This window comes from Zeus faber (assembly GCF_960531495.2).
Source record: "Zeus faber genome assembly, chromosome: 14".
Taxonomy (NCBI): Eukaryota; Metazoa; Chordata; class Actinopteri; order Zeiformes; family Zeidae; genus Zeus; species Zeus faber.
The window spans coordinates 25,480,003-25,496,905 of NC_137200.1; the positions used below are offsets into that span (position 1 = coordinate 25,480,003).

Sequence of the window (16,903 nt, forward strand, 5' to 3'; positions counted from 1 at the left end):
TCCAAGAAATAGGTATATTTCTTTCTTTCTGTTCTCTTCAGCGGAGCTGAATAAGCGACAAAATAATGACGTCATCCGTCTTCATCACCGGGGAAACGCCGACAGACGGTGTAAGCGCTCCACTCGCTCATCTCTAATCCTCAGGAGCCTCCTCCGCCAGCGCGTCCAGGGCGTCCCCGTCGAAGCGCAGGAAGTGCCACCCCTCCTTCGCCGTCAAGTCCTGCGCCCCCTTCGCCGCGTAGAAGTCCAGAGACGGAGTATTCCAGTCCAACACGCACAGCTGAAGACGCACGCACCGCTTCCGTTTCCCAACCTGGGACAAATAAGACGCACATGATCAACCGAAAAAACCTTGTTGCCTCCGAGAGAAAGAGGTCTGCATGCGCGTGTCACTTCATTCTAAAATGCTTGAGAAGAAACGAGTAAAAAATAAAAATCTAACGCATTCTCACCTGAGCTACTTTGCTCATTAAACCTTTGCCGATGCCTTTTCCTGTGGAATTAGGAGACAACAAAATGTAAATACCATATGTCCTCAAATATCAACCGGTTGTCAAATAAACATGCAGCCTCTAATAAATGCGGGGGGTGTGGTCTACATGAACAAATAAAAGCCTGCCTCAAGTACAGACCGGGGGGAAAACCGATCTGGAGCTGTTCCAGTACGGAGTGTTTTTATTGTAGATTAATTTAATTTACTCCGTTTCCTGCTGCCACGTAGCAGATCGCAGAACACTCCTGGGGAAAATGCCCCAGGACTGTTCTGCCCCAGGAGCACTCCTAGCAGCACGTGGTGCACTCAGGTCTAACTCGGAAAGCTTGTAATTCCCCGGTCGGCTACCACCACAAGTGTGACTTTTAGGGTAGCTACTAGCTCTCTCTATTTTCACGATACATGTGTTTGCATGGTATGGCACCCAGTGAGAAGTTTAATATAAACATTATACTAAAATATCAGAAAATATACTTATTAAACAGAGGGAATTAGATATAAAATTCTGCTTCTAATAAAGGCCTGGTGCCCTCTGCAGTTGAGGTAAATAAAGGCCCTGGTCACTATTTGAGGAAATACTGTATGTCACATAAATGTAAATATCTCTGGGACAGATTGTCTGTCATGGGGTAAGGTATTGATTTTGGGCAGATTTTGTTCAATTCTATATTGTATGAAGAGGAGACTTGCCTCTGAATTCTGGCATCACGTATAGATCCTCCATGTAGACCGAGCTTCCCATCCAGGTGCTATAGGTGTAGTAGAAGAGGGTGTAGCCCACAACGGTGCATCCTGAATGCAAAAAGAGGAGCACTTATGCTTTATTAATTCATGTTATTTATGGTAGTTTCACTTGAAATCATATGTAAAAAAAAAACAAATATAAACCGCTATAAAAGAAAAACAATAACACAATAAAAAAAATAAAAGCTGGGTAAGATGGTGTTTTGAATTCATAAACAGATATAATGTGAGATTTCCAATGTTGTGGGGATAACACATTGTTCCTTATTGTCCAAATGTAGTAGTAGACAAAATAAAGGCGTGTTTGTAGGGGTTACCCTCTGCAGATTTGTGGCCCTCAGGAACTTCTGCAACGAGGCATTGGAATAAGGGATTTGGGCCGAAACCATCTCGCTCCAGCTCTACGGTGAAACAGAAAAGAAGAGCGCTTCATTTTAACTCTTTAACAGATTGATTTCAATGGGAAAAATATTTCATTTCATTGCATTTAAAAATAAGTCAACTGCATAAAAGGATGCATAACTTCAACATTATTGAGATTATTGGAGAACAAAGGGACATTTTTATGTTTGGCTTTTTTTTTAATTATCTTAATTCTTATTTTCCTTTTTTCAGACTCAAGGTTTTTTTTTTTATGCCAAGCGTCTTTAGAAAGGCACCAATCCTCACCATGACAACTTCTCCTACTGTAAGTAGATGAAACTCGTTGTGATTTTCTCAATGACCAGTGCAAATTCCCCGGAGGATAGGAAGCTTTTGCCTTTCTTTGTTCTTTCTTTTTTGGTGCATGTTTTCAAGCTTCTAGCCGAATCCATGCAGGAAAAATAAATAAAATAAATAGCAACCATTTCCACACTGTTTGGCCATATTGATACTAATACTGAATCCATAATGGATACAGAACCTCATCTGACCTGGGTGCAGTTACTGCTCATCCCAGTGCGTCAGCAGCTGATGGTGTCAGACTGTGAATGTGTTCAAGGTAACAGACAAACCGACAACAAAACCGTTCACAGCATAATATCATTTCCAAACATGTAACTTTAAAACCGTCATTTTTTGCACATGGGGTCTGAACCCGATCTACTTACATCCAGAGCTAAGTAATCATTTTTCAGGAGAATGGAGTTAATCAATGATCACGCTCGTGGCGAGGAAAGTAAAGCATTAACTCACCACTCCTTCAGTGTTTAGTTTAATTTGCAATTTACGTTCAGTGGTGATTATGTCATTTTCTAATTCATCACTATTGCAAAATATATTGTAGCGTCCCAAGGGGGTGGGCCCAGGCCCTTTGGCTATGTTGATGCAAAGGATTATGGGTCCGGAGATGTTATGTGTCTCCATTGTGTTTTGGGGATATTCTGCTGGCGTTGGCCTGTGTTGTTTCTGTTGGGGGGGTGATCCAGGTGTTGTTGACAAGGTCGGACCGTGACATTGACTGACGCAGCAGGTTATGGCCTCAGGGGTTCTATACGTTACTGTCTGTGAAGATAAATGGAAGTGGATAAAAAAAATAATAATAATATAATAATAAAAGTGGATTATAAAACCATAAAATAAAAGTATCTTATAAAACCATACATTAATAATACAATAATAATAACCATAATATTAATAATAACAATAAAATAATAATAACAACAATAATAACGATAATAAAAAAATATGTATTTTATTATTTTTATTATTATTATTATTATTATTATTATTATTAATAATAATAATAATAATAATAATAATAATAATAATAAAATAATAATAATATTAATACCTTGATGGGAGATCTTCACCTGATCCGGCATCTTCTCAAACACCGCTAACTCCTGGAGGGAAAACATTGATTGACTTAGTGTGAATTATTATTACTACTATTATTATTATTATTATTATTAGTGGATGAAGCATTGCTATTAAACGGAAAAGCATGTGCCATGGTGGTTTTATTACCATTATCATCCTGGCTATGTCTCTGCAGTCATCTCGGCGAGCGGCTCGTATTTGAAAGTCCGTGTGACCGGGCTGAGCGGCCATGACTGAGGTCGGGACCCTCAACAGGATGTAGGACACGTCAACTTCCGGTCTTCAGTGTAAAAGCCACCGACGTCGGGTCCCCACCCGCGTGACTCCACCCACGGCTGGAGAAGTAACAAAAACGGAACTTAAATAAAGAGGGTTTCAAACGAACTGTCTGGAAATACTCCTGGAAATGTAAGCATTTTAAAAATAATCAGTGTTTCTGTCTAAAAAAATAGTATGTATAAAAATAATGTAAAAATCCACTGCATCCACTGTGCATTTCTCTAAACAAAAAACAATAAAAACAGTGTTTTTATTGTATATGTGTTTATTTTATTTTATTTTATTTACTTGCTTTATTTAATTTTCCGACATTTGGATGAAACCAAAAATCCTGGTGCGCCGCGGTGCCGTGTCCCTCAAACTTTTAATGAGGCCTTGAGTCTTGTCATGAGTCTAATGAGTGAAGATTCAGCAACTGGCTTGATTATTTCCTTGAATTTGTTCAGAAACACATTTTGGTGAACTGATAAGGTGAAATCGGAGAGAGTTTAAGGACTAAATACAACGGAACCCAGAAGTCATGCTAAAAACCCCATTGGCTCACAGGACTAGGTGCCTCAGGAGAGAGTCTGTACCCAAAAGGTGAATCAATGCACAGCAACTTTAGACCTCAGTCTAAGTTTAATTTAGATAGTTGCAAGCATCGAGAGATACAACAGCTTCCAACGAGTCTCTGTACCGATCTCCGAGGCACAAGGAGAAAACACATCTATTTAGGACCTGAGTATATAATGCATCTACTGCCTCACAACCCCAGGAAGGAGCAGTCAATAAGTGCTTATGAGGCACAACAGATGGACAAAGGAAAACAGGAAACCTCTGGTGTCTTCACATCGTCCCTATCTGCTACAGGTCCCTGAAGTCATGAGTTTGATTCTTATCACACGATACATGCAGGAGGACGTCATTTACTGCAGGTAGTACATACTAAGAAATGATCAAAACGGGCATTATATGGTTTAATAACCATATTGGAACAATTTCTCTTACAACATCACATGTTTCCTTGCTGTGATTGGTTGTAGGTCTATTCAATGCTCTGATTGGTTGTAAGTCTATCAAATGTTCTGATTGGTTGTAGGTCTATCCAATGCTCTGATTGGTTGTAGGTCTCTCCAATGCTCTGATTGGCTGTAGGTCTATCCAGTGCTCTGATTGCTTGTAAGTCTATTCAATGCTCTGGTTGGTTGTAGGTCCATCTAGTTCTCTGATAAGCTGTAGGTCTATCCAATGCTCTGATTGGCTGTAGGTATATCCAATGTTCTGATTGGTTGCAGGTCTATCCAGTGCTCTGATTGGTTGTAGGTCTATCCAATTGCATCTAGAGACATTTTGGTCTATGCCCATTGGTAACGCCCCTTGGAAATTGAAAATGAACTGAGAGATTCCGGACTAATACACATTTGGGAATTAGTCTGGTGATGCCAGGCTACTAGTTTCCCTCATATTCCGCCTAAATCTGCATAGGTAGTGACTTCTCGGTGTCTCACAGGTGTATGAGTAGCAAAGGTGGTGACAGATCAATCAGCACTGACCCACATAGCGCAGTTTGATTGACATCCAACACAGCCGTTCCTGCTTCCTTCACAGCAATTGGATAAAAGACCGGTTTTAGAAAAGCAGTGGTTGTACTGCAGTGGGGGGGTTTTTTATGTTTGAAAAAGCCAGAGCTGTGACATGCACACGCAGGCATGCAGAGATACAGGGTTTAACTTCAGGAGATAAACTTGCTGTTCGACATTTCTCACTAAGGAGCTTCGGGGCCACGTTGGAGCTCAGCTGGTCCCTAAGGCATTGCAAGATTAGTCTGGACTGCACAGGAAAGATGATTCCAGGCGTCCTGCAACAGAAAGGGGATGATATTCTGCACGTGGGACATTGGCTAAAATGCCTACAATTTTTATATAAAATCTCTTTCCGGGTCCAGGTGTTTTATGTTTGTGAATGTTTTCTCTGGTGTGAGAAGTACCAAAACCCGGCCACCCCTCAGTTATTTATCCTTCTATTGTTTTATCACATGTGGGCCCCCTAGTGACCCTAGATGGTATTTTATCCACATGCTTCACTTTTTAATATTGCGTCTTATTTCTTTTATTATGTAATTCGGTGACGGATTATCACTTCATGGGGTGCTATATCACTGATAGTCCTTGTGTGTTCATCTCTGCCCAATTTCATGATTTGTAACATTTGCGCCAGCTTTTTATCTTGCATATAAACAATTGTATTATAGAATTAGGTTGTGTCAATTATAATACATACTCTTGAGACAGGGGTTCCTACACATTATTGTGTTCCCTGTGGTGATTGGTAAATGGAGCTTGAAGCACGGTGTACATGTTGACACGGTCAAACATGACATATTACTAGAGCGAATGGAAAACCGGGCAGGGACAGGGACTACTTTGTGTTTATAGGTAATTACACACCCAAGTTGTTGGGTTAGGTCAGGTCGGGTGTGTCCAAACTTTTTTCACTGAGGGCCACATACAGAACAATATGCAAAGGGCTGGGCCACTCAATAGAGGTGAGTTATATCGCCTCACCTCTAGTGTATTAAAGTTCGCAAAATCAATCAAATGTAGAAAAATTATGCCTGATAATTGAATATGCTTAAAGAAAAAAAACAGCCTACATCACAGCTTTCCATTAATAAGTTTTCATTAATTTTGTTACAAAAATGGTCGGCAGCACATTCTCAAAAACAGCAGCCTCAGATGGCTTCTTAGTCAGGATGGTGATCCCTCTTCACAGCCCTGTATAAAGGGGGATAATAAGGGGAAGGGTATATTTCAAGCTTGTTATGCAAATAAGTTATTGGGCTTGTTAACACATCAACTAACGTTTGTGAGAAAATGTTATCAACTGAATTTATTAAGTAATTGGGCTTATTAACACATGAATACTGCGTAATATATTTTTAACTCCCCTATAATGGGAACATCGTGCACTCAGTGGGAGCAGTGATGCTGGGCTTTGGACTGAAGGATGGCCGGCAGGTCAGGAGTAAGCTCGGTGGTTGAGATGCAAAGGACATGGCAGAGATGGCCGTCGGTCATTTTGGTTCTCACTCTGCTTTCGTTCAGAGTGAACAGAGAAAATGTTTGCCCACATGTGTATGTTGAGCCAAACAGACTCGTCGTTCTTTTCTGCGTCGCGTCTCATCAGAGGAAACTTGGACTTTTCCAAGCTCCAGTAGAAGTCGGGTAGGGAGAGAAGCTGACGTTGATTGTTCAGAGAATTATCACACTGCATTTCCATAAGTTCTAATTGCAGACTCTCTTCCACTACTTCTGCATCCATCAGGAAGGGAGTCCAGAACACCTTGATTTCTGTCTCAATGATGGAAAAATCTTGGAAGCGCTGACTGAATTCTATCATGAGAGATTGCTGCAGCACCGAGCTGCGACTTAGCCAACGCACGTCAGAATGGTAGAGTAGGTCCCCGTATTCAGCATCAACATCAGATAGGAAAGCTTGAAATTCTGTGTGGTAGAGACCTCGTGCTCGAATTATGTTGACAGTTTTCACAACAGTGTTCATCACATCGCCAAGCTGGACTGTCTTGGCACAGAGGGCTTCTTGGTGGATGATACAGTGCATTTTAACAGCCTCACCTCCACTCCCTTGCACCTTGGCGCACACCATAGCGGCCATTCCTTTGCGCTCGCCTGTCATTGCAGGAGCCCCATCCGTTGTAACTCCACACAGCTTGACCCATTTAAGTCCCATCTTGTCAATTGCATCAGGCACAGCTTCAAAAATGTCCTTCCCGGTTGTTGTGCCCTTTAGACTCCTAATATCAAGCGGCTCCTCTGTAATCCAAAGGTTATCATAGACTCCCCGCAAAAAAATTAACAGCTGTGCGATGTCTATGGCATCTGCGTGCTCATCACAGGCAATCAAGTAAAAATCAAAAGCACAAGCTTTTTCTGACACTTGATGTTTTAAGTTAGCTGACAAGTTTTCGATTCGCCGCACAACTGTGTTTCTGGACATGCTACAGTTGTTGAAGTCTGGTTCTTTGATTGTTTGTTCTGTGGAGAAGCTGCCTTGTTCAAGACAGTAGCTCCACCTAGTGTTAAAACTAAGCAGTACTATACAGTCAATAACAAGTTTCATGCGTGGGCCACATTCCATTATATTTTTAGAATTTGCTGCGGGCCAATTAAAAATGGACCATGGGCCGCAGTTGGCCCGCAGGCCGTAGCTTAGACGCCCCTGGGTTAGGTGGTTTGTTGTGTCAGGTTTTACAATTCTGAACAGACAAAAATGACATGCATAGTTCCCTAAGGCTCCATTCTGGGGCCTCTTCTGTTTAACATCTACATGCTCCCACTGGCTCAGATTATGGAAAACAACAAAATATGTTTCCATAATTACGCAGACAATACACAAATATACGTAACCATATCAATGGTCCAATACAATCACTGAGCAATTGCGTTGAACAAATCAACGATTGGATGAGGCAGAACTTTCTCCAATTAAATAAAAACAAAACTGAAGTCATTGTTTTTGGAGCCAGGGAAGAACGACTAAAAGTCAGCGCTCAGCTTGAATCGGTCATGTTAAAGAAAAAACCCTAAACCTAATATTAATTTCTTGCACTACTCTGTCACTTTTATGACTTGATTTTATGCATTCTGTTATATATTTTTTAACTTTACAATTTGTTTCTTTTACACTTTGTCTTAAAGCTTCTGATGTTTTATTTAAAGCACTTTGAATTGCCTTGTTGAAATGTGAATACTAGTTGCTTCGGGTGCACTGTATTATAACGTTTTCTGCCAATTTCAGATGACTGAAAGATCTCCGGACCGGTTCTCCAGGGCTAGGATATCACCGTGACAAGGAAAAACATAATTCTAGGAATAGGCGAAATAAGAGCTAAACAGGGTTTCTTTGATTCATTTCTTGCATTCTGCATATACATTTTTTGACTTTATGAACTCTATGTATTCTGTTTTTTTTTACTTTATGCATTCTATGTCCTTTTATAATGTGTCTTTTGCACATTGTCTTAATGCTTCCGATGTTTCATGTAAAGCACGTTGGACTGCCTTGCGGTTGAAATGTGTTTTATGAAGGAAGATGCGCAAAACAGATGGTATTGGAGGCAGATGATCCGCTTTTGTGACCCCAAAAGAAGAAGTTTTATGAATAAACTTGCCTTCCCTTTACATTTCTCTGCAGTAGGTGGCCAAAGGTTTCTCAGCAGTGATTTGTGTTCTGCGGGACAGAAGTTACTTTTGGGTTCTAACCACAGCACCTGAGTGTTCAGATGAAAATCAATTCCAGGGCATCCAGAACTCTGCAGCCCACTTGTTCAACCAGCTGCACCTTTCCCATTTCACCTCCTCTCCCAGACTTCATACTGTGTTTCTTCACTCACTGCTCAGGTTTGCGCCAATCCTCCATCTTTACATCGCTCTCCATCTCTTCAGGACCACACATCTTAGCTCCTTCCACCACTGCTGCTGCTGGTTGTTTCCACTGAAGCCTCGACGATGACGGCTGATGTACAGTCGGCTCAATACAACTTTAAACCAGGGTCTCAAAAAGGGGGCCGGGGCCACATGCGGTCCGCGGGACAATGTAATGCGACCCACTATATGTTTATAACATTAAACAAAGTTAAATCTGTCCCACAAACTCAATTTTCACAATTTATTCACACCTTTTTACTTGATGTTTTCACAATATAAATAGTATTTGGTAGTTTTATTCTAGATAGATAAGATTCTAAATAGGTTAAAGATAATATTTTGATTGATCACATATCTAGTTTTAACAGCACTTCACTAATGGTGTAAAATTCAACACGGCCCCACAAGGAGAAGACCACCTGGCCAGTGGCCCCCAGATAATGTCAGACCCCTGCCTTAAACAAAAGCACCCGTTTGTTGCTTTTTAGGGCCCATTTCTGCTGCAATAAATACTTCAAAATGAGTAAATTCTTACAAAATCTGATTTATTTTAGACTAAAAAAAGGAAGAAAATCAATTAAGAGTATCAGCTGAACCATTCTAAATGCCAGAGTCACCTCCTACAGATTTCATGGCACGTGAAAGTATTTACAATTTTGAGTCAGATCCACACCAAGCCCAGCGTGCGTTCATATGGTCCCAATGACGACACATGGGCAGGAGGTGTCTCAGTGTGGGGACGGGGCGCTCACACCGGGGGAGTCACAGCGCTCCGTCTTCATCCCCGGCTCCAGCGGAGACGAGGACACGGAGGTGGGAAGCAGAGAGGTCTTGCTCTCTAGGGAGGACGAGGCGGACGAGGGCAGAGACACCACGATGTACTTCTGCAGAGGTCGCGACCCCGTCAGCCCGGAGCCTCCACTGGACTCCACCTTCACCAGCGGCTGCAAGGTGGAGGTGGTGCTAGGAACAGTGCTTGTGACCGGAGAGGCTGACGCCGACTGTGAGGAGCTGAGTGTGATGACCTGAGAGGAAGAGAAACAGAGGGTGAGGAGGAGAGGGAGGGTTCAAAGAACCACAGGTCGTAGCATCTGCTCCAGTCCCAGGGATGTAGTTTAAATACCCAATAAATATACACAATTGTTTAATATCGATTGATTTCCGTAATTAAATTCACACACACACACACACACACACACACACACACACACACACACACACACACACACACACACACACACACACACACACACACACACACACACACACACACACACACACACACACACACACACACCGTAGTTTCAGCTGGCATTTCATACCTGCGTATTTTGACTAACAATTGTGTACTTGCTACACAAAATGTGTACAGGTTGGCAGGTCTGCATTTTCCTTCATTTCTGTAGCCATGGAAATGACATTTTGAAGTCACCTCAAGTCATTGACACCAATTTGTTTTTAATTACTGAATAAATGTGTGTTTTATGAACCGTTACAAACAACGGGAAGCAGCATTTTCATCAGGCCTGGGATGAAGAATAGTGAAACTATCTACACTCACTCATGGATTTTTGACAAAAACAATTAATTGGTCTATCTTAAGTTTTAACATCGAGTTTAGATGCATCATCCAAACAGAAGCAGGAATTTCCAGCTCATACACCGTCACACCAAACCGGAAACCACGTAGTACCTGCTGAGTTGAGGCCGCACCCGCACTGGTTGCCATGACGATGTACTTTGTTGCCGGTGGAGATGGCTGCGACGGGGTCCCTGGACGGGGCGACATCAGGGCTAGAGAGCTTGGAACTTTGATGATGCTGGGAGTACGAGGTCCTCCGGAGCTGCTTAACCCACTCTGGGAGACGGTGAGGGTGGGCCGAGGCTGCAAGACACACGGTTGGATTTAATGTAGATACATTAAATGTAGGATTTAATGTGGGGGGGTTGTTGATGTCAGAGTACACGTTGCTGAGCGCACTCCGCTACGTGGGCGTTCGGGGCTCGTGGCCGGTAGGGGCATCTCGCCGGTTGAGGTATGGCAGCTCCGCTTTTGCGTGGGCCATGGGTGGGCATGGAGGGCATTTCTGTCTTATGCCTGGGCGTGGGCGTGGGCGTGGGCTGTATGTGTACGCTTCAGGGGTGCAGGGTCATTTCCTGCTCTCTGGGACTGGTTTGTGCACCTCGGGGTCATGCGTGGGTGTTGCCTGCGGTCATGGTCATGGAGAGTCTATGTGGCTGTGGGACTCGGGGGCGGCTGCGGAGCCTGCAACTGCAGCTAATGTGATCCCTGCCATCACGGTCCTTAAATGTGTTCCCCCCAAAGGGCACAACACTGACCAGGGAATCAAGACGATGAAAAGCATTCTCCAAGAGGCAGTGGATGGACGCTTCAGCAGGGTTGAGACTGAGCCACTCTACTGCATTGCCCCTCTGGTGCATCCCAGATACAAAGACAGGCAAGTCCACTAAATGGACATGTATTTAATGCTATGCTCTATCGATGCTATGAGTCTATTTTGACAATTTTATTATTATTTTTTTAAGTACACGTCATTGATCTATTTTCAGATACTTCACAAACTTAGGAAGCTCTCATTCAAAAGGCGGAGGAGGTGGAGGTAAGGAGGGCCGTCCGTGAAGCGTCAGAGGCAGAGCCTGTGAAAAAGGACCAATGTCAAAACACAGCCAGCTGCAGCCTCGGCAGCGTCTTTGATCAGATCTTAGAAGAGAGTGAGAGGGAGGGTCTATGAGCACCTCGTCTGCAGTTGTTCAGGTGCGGCGCTACCTCGCAGAGCAAACCACCCCCAGGTCAGACAATCCACTACAGTACTGGAGGTGGAGGGCACATGCAGCACAACCTCCCTCACCGGCTGCTACTGCAACCACGTGTCTCTGTGCCCCCTGCACAACGTGGACAGTGAGAGACGCTTTAGTGCCGTCTCAAACGTCATATATGAGAAGAGGAAGCGGCTGTCCGCTAACAGGGCACAGATGCTGATTCTCCTCAAAAAGAGCCATCACTTCACTTGCAAGTGAGAGTAAGCGTATGGGTGACTGAATGAGAGAGAGAGAGAGAGAGAGAAACACTCCTGGAGAAGCTTCAATAAAGGCGCTTTAAGAACAGGCCTTCCTTGAAGACAAATGAGAGCCTTGCAATTGTATTATTTTTATATTCGGGGTTTTGCTGTTATGCCGCTACTCCAATAAGTAGAAACTGATTTCGTTTTTTCCCCCCCCCATGGTTAAGTTAAGCTGCTATCACTTTAAAGTGGAATTGAGATTTTTGTTGTTCATTTTAAGTATACTAGCAGTTTTACTATATGGCTGCACTAAGCGGAATTGTGATTTTTATTTGTTGCGACTGAATGTTAAGTTAAGCTATTAAACCCTTTCCAAGTGGAATTGTGATTATATATTACTCATTTTGAGTGTTCTAGTTTTAGAACTGCGAGTGGAAGTGGAAACACATAAAACATAAAATAAAAAAAAAACATTAAGGAACAGCTTGCAATGTTTTTGTTATTTCATTGCAGGGTTTTTCAAATGTCAAGCATATATTGGATTGATTTTAATAACTTTAAAGTACATGAAGTGATCACTGTGCAACAATATTATCTCGGAAAATCGGATTGGGATCCGGGGCAAAAAATAAATAAATAAATACTTGATCAGGACATCACTAATGTTTTGTCAAATACATGTCTGATGTTTTTGTTTGTTTTCTCAGGTACATGTTGTTTATTCCTATTTTTATTTGTCACACCCGTGGTGATTCTCCCTTCTTTGAGAAGTGATGATGATTAGTTGTTTATTGACAAAACATGGTCAGATCGCACCCCAAAGAGAGGGATTGGTGGCGTTCATGTAAAACAGAAATGCTCTAGTGGTTCCGCGGGTCGTCCAAAGACGGAGAGAGTTATTGAAAGCATTTTTTTTTATTTATGAATAAAGAGGCTTTGCAGGTTGAGAAGTTGAACACTACTTGCAGAGCAACTACTAAATACTCTGTGTTCTATGTCCAGCATGCTGACAGCACAGGCTAATAAATAAATGAATGGATGGATAAATAAATAAATAAATTGATAAATAAATAAATAAATAAAATTAAATAACATAAAAAAGAGGAAAACTAGCTCCAGACACATTTCTATTATAATTGTATTATTTATTAATAAAACACTTATATATCAATAAAATACTTATAGTATTTTATTGATATTTCATAAATATGTATATTCCATTCATATTTTATATAAATATTTTGCTTGAATTAACAAAGACGAGATTAGAGATTAATTAAGTGTTAATCTTATTGAAAGATAAGGTGAAGTGAATAACATTGATCATCTGGTTCCAATGGCACCTGTCAAGAGGTGGGATGTATGAGGCAGCAAGTGAACAGTCAGTTGTTGAAGTTGATGTGTTGAAGCAGCGTAAGGATCTGAGCCACTTTGACAAGGAGCACATTGTGATGCTGGACGACTGGGTCAGAGCATCTCCACAACCACAGGTCTTGTGGGCTGTTCCCGCCATGCAGTGGTTACTACCGACCAAAAGTGCTCCAAGGAAGGACGACCGGTGAACCGGCAACAGGGTCATGGACGCCCAAGGCTCGTCGATGCACATGGGAAGCAAGTCTAATCCTTCTGGTTCGATCCCACAGAAGAGCTTCTGTAGCACAAATTGGTGAAAACGTAAATGGTGCTATGATAGAAAGGTGTCAGAACACACAATGCATCACAGCTTGCTGCGTATGGGAGCGGTCAGAGTGTCCATGCTGACCCCTGTCCACCACCCAAAGCACCGTCAATGAGCGTCAGAACTGGACCATGGAGCAATGGAAGAAGGTGGCCCGTTCTGATGAATAACGTTTTCTTCTACATCGTGCGTATGGGCCGGTTTAGGGTCCGATCCAATGGAGCATCCGTGGGATGTGCTGGAACAACAAGCCCGACCCACGGGGGCCCCACCTCCCAACTTCCAGGACTCAAAGGTTCTGCTGCTGACGTCTTGGTGCCAGATGCCACAGGACACCTTCAGAGTCTGGTGGAGTCCATGCCTCCACGGGTCACAGCTGTTTTGGCGACACCAGGGGGGAGCTACACAGTATTAGGCAGGAGGTTTTAATGTTGTGGCTGATCCGTGTATATATACTGCACTACTGTTTTTAATATAATGCAATGAAGACTTTAGCTTGTCAGTTTTATAATTCTGGACCAATTTACATTCAAGTGATGAAAGTCGAGGCTTTTTTTACAAGTGAAGTTTTTGGTCCTGTATTTTTTAACGTAAAGGTAAAACTAAGGTAGTTAAGTGTTTGTTTGAGCAGTTTGAACAATGCACATTGAGATGAACATCTTCGGCAAAATGCACTTATAAAAGGATGTATTTTAAAGCTCACTTGTTAATAAAGAGAAAAGATACGGGACTGGTATCGGTGTTGGCAAATACCCGTATGGTATCGTGAAAGACAGGTGGAATTGTGCTTCAAATATAATTTGAATTAAAAAAGAAATTCCATTAAAAAAAAGAAAAGCAGACATAGATATCGTAATTGATCACTTTCTTTTTTTTCCCATGCTGTGCTTAATTCACCTGTGTGATTGTTAGGGTGGTTCTGTTGACCTGCTGAGCCTGCAGTGCTGCTTGGGTCCTGGCCTTCACAACGTGGGAGCAGAGCATGGGTCCGAGGAAACCGTAGTCCGTCCGATACTGCTCCACGATGTCAGGAAGAGGCCGAGTCTTGGCAATTACACTGGCACAGTGTTTCTTTGGAAGAGACGGGTAAAAAAATAAAAATAATCTCATTATTATTTCTTTGGAATAGTTTCATTTTACATACAAGTGTATAAATGCACAGAACAAATGCTCATCGCAGAGCTCTTTTTTTTTTTTTACCAATAAGAGACTTTGAACATGGTCAGCTCCTATCTTGTCGATATTGGAAACCACCGGTCCTTCCATCACTGCTTTGATGCGAGTGCCCTCTACAGTAAGCCGAGGGAGGATCAACGTCTTTATCACCTACAGGTGACAAAGCGGAGGGAGTTGACGTTAGCACAATGAGCAGAGCGGGGAAGGTCAGGAGAAGATTGGGGAAACTGAATCCCACTCACATCAGGTCCCAGCTCAGAGAGTCCAGCGATGCAGCCGTAACGCGTGGTCCACTGTGTTTTCTCATCCAACCAACTCTGAGTGAAGAGGTGAGTCAGCAGAGTGTTAATGTGCGTGTCAAAAGGGTGCATCCTTTACCTCATTCACAACATTAGAAAATAAGCGGATATCAAATGTCTAAATGTGATTTCTTCGTGAAGCAAAAATAACATTTGGGGAATAAATAAACAAAAAACAAAAAAATACATAATCAGATAAAATAACACACCTTTGTAAAGGTCTTGGTAATACGGGACTGGATGTTGTTGGTTGTAGTACTGAAGGTTTTACAACTCTGGGCCATAAGTCGAGCGGCAAAGTCGCGTAGGGCCCAGTGGTTGTCAACGTCCGGCCGCAGGCACAGCTGCTTGCTCACGATGCATGTCACCACAGCCGGAATGAGCTCGTGCAACTGAAAATGGGGCAGATTTTGGGGACGCAACAAGATACAAATATGAGTTCAGACTCTACACTTGAGAGCGACTCAACGGACACAGTTTCCGTTTGCTCCACTCACATATTTCTCCAGGTAGAGCGTGGGGTTGTCCATCAGAGCTTTGACCATCCGCATCAGATAGATCAGCAGAGCCAGGTTGTTCTGAACCACGTTGACACGCACCTTCGGGGAACGACACTGAGTTAGCATCTCTGGTGTGGAGTCGCACGGGGGGGGGGGGGGGGGGGGGGTTTAGAAATACCAGAGTACACGTATGAATGTGTACAAATAGTACGCTGCGCGATTACAAAGAGATCCCTACCCCCTCAGAAATAAAAGTGCTGAATCTTGGAAGCATCTGATACAGTCCAGGGTCAGTAGCAATACTCTGCAAGGCCTCCTGAATGAAAAGAATAATTAAAAACAAAACAAATTTTATATTTCAACGATTAAATAAATATGGCTAAGATGGCTATAAGATGTGTACTAACCCTGTAACACAGAGATTCTCAACCCTTGGGTCGCTAAACATGAACATGAGGTCGCGGGACAAAACTATCTGCATTTTGAAGCACATTGCGAGGGATTCTTATTTCACCTCAATCTTTTGCTCATCGGCTTAAATGGGAACTGTGACACTTACAATTAGTGATGCTGGCTTCAAAATAGTAATCAAAGGAAAATAAAAGTCTCACCCCCTATATGGCTTTTGCCCGCAAGGATTAGGTGGCTTAAAAATGGGCCACAGGCCAAAAAAGGATGAGAATCGCTGCTATAACAGTTGATTGTGAAATATAATAACTTATGAAGGAATGTGGGTACATTTCAGGCAGACATGTATGACTTACAGCCCGTTTAGCTTCACAGGAGCCAACGCAAGCTTCCGTGATTTCTTTGTAGTACAGCTGCTGCTCCACAGAGAGCTCGTGAGTGCTGCGTGGCTTTAGCCTCATCAGGCCCTTCTCCTTCCCTGATGGAAAGACATACGCCATCCAAAACTTTATTAACATTAAAAGGGTAAAAATTAAAAAAATAAAAAGGAATGTTCCTTTAAAATCGGGGGTGGGTATTTTGGACTGTCTACACACACACACACACACACACACACACACACACACACACACACACACACACACACACACACACACACACACACACACACACACACACACACACACACACACACACACACACACACACACGAGTGGGAGTGGTGTGCATTTTTAACATGACACAAAAGAAGATTGGGACCTTTGCCGTCTGCAGAGGTCGGGCCCTGTGTTTTGCCTTGGAGGGCACTATCGTCCTCTTGGCCGGGCTTGACAACTTTCAGGGGCTCCGTGGATTCGGCCTTCTGCTGCTCTTTTGGTGCTGCAATTGAGCAAAACATTTGTGGGAAATTCAAGACAAGCATCTTTCACAGTATTTTAGGTTTAAACAATAAATTTACAACTGCTTGACGTCTCACCTGGGGGTGGGTTTTCTGGTATGGCTGGTTGCATACCGTCAATACTTAACCAATGGGCTATGGATATGAAAATAAGGGGAGTTTGGTGGGAAGCT

At 42.7% G+C, this 16,903-nt stretch overlaps 2 protein-coding genes across 3 annotated transcripts in view; both read right to left on the reverse strand.

The window, feature by feature from the left end:
* On the reverse strand, nucleotides 1–3,281 carry sat2b (spermidine/spermine N1-acetyltransferase family member 2b). The gene is made up of 6 exons (XM_080013326.1): nucleotides 3,188–3,281; nucleotides 3,012–3,063; nucleotides 1,555–1,638; nucleotides 1,184–1,285; nucleotides 453–493; nucleotides 1–313 (listed from the first exon to the last, which is right to left on the reverse strand). Exons 1-6 carry the CDS (start codon nucleotides 3,269–3,271, stop codon nucleotides 134–136), a joined length of 543 nt encoding a protein of 180 aa, XP_079869452.1. The 5' UTR covers nucleotides 3,272–3,281; the 3' UTR covers nucleotides 1–133.
* A 5,933-nt stretch (nucleotides 3,282–9,214) lies between these two features.
* taf6 (TAF6 RNA polymerase II, TATA box binding protein (TBP)-associated factor) overlaps nucleotides 9,215–16,903 on the reverse strand; it is a 9,913-nt gene continuing 2,224 nt past the window's right edge. Inside the window, exons 5-15 of one of the 2 annotated variants that reach the window (XM_080013280.1) lie at nucleotides 16,809–16,865; nucleotides 16,592–16,711; nucleotides 16,189–16,310; nucleotides 15,663–15,737; nucleotides 15,422–15,523; nucleotides 15,134–15,316; nucleotides 14,868–14,942; nucleotides 14,650–14,775; nucleotides 14,347–14,520; nucleotides 10,442–10,633; nucleotides 9,215–9,773 (exon numbers count right to left, since the gene is read on the reverse strand). In XM_080013280.1, coding sequence (XP_079869406.1) covers nucleotides 9,477–9,773; nucleotides 10,442–10,633; nucleotides 14,347–14,520; nucleotides 14,650–14,775; nucleotides 14,868–14,942; nucleotides 15,134–15,316; nucleotides 15,422–15,523; nucleotides 15,663–15,737; nucleotides 16,189–16,310; nucleotides 16,592–16,711; nucleotides 16,809–16,865 — 1,523 coding nt within the window. In that variant the 3' untranslated portion in view covers nucleotides 9,215–9,476. Of the gene's footprint in view, nucleotides 9,774–10,441; nucleotides 10,634–14,346; nucleotides 14,521–14,649; nucleotides 14,776–14,867; nucleotides 14,943–15,133; nucleotides 15,317–15,421; nucleotides 15,524–15,662; nucleotides 15,741–16,188; nucleotides 16,311–16,591; nucleotides 16,712–16,808; nucleotides 16,866–16,903 lie in introns of both variants that reach the window. The other variant, XM_080013279.1, reaches the window with a different exon arrangement.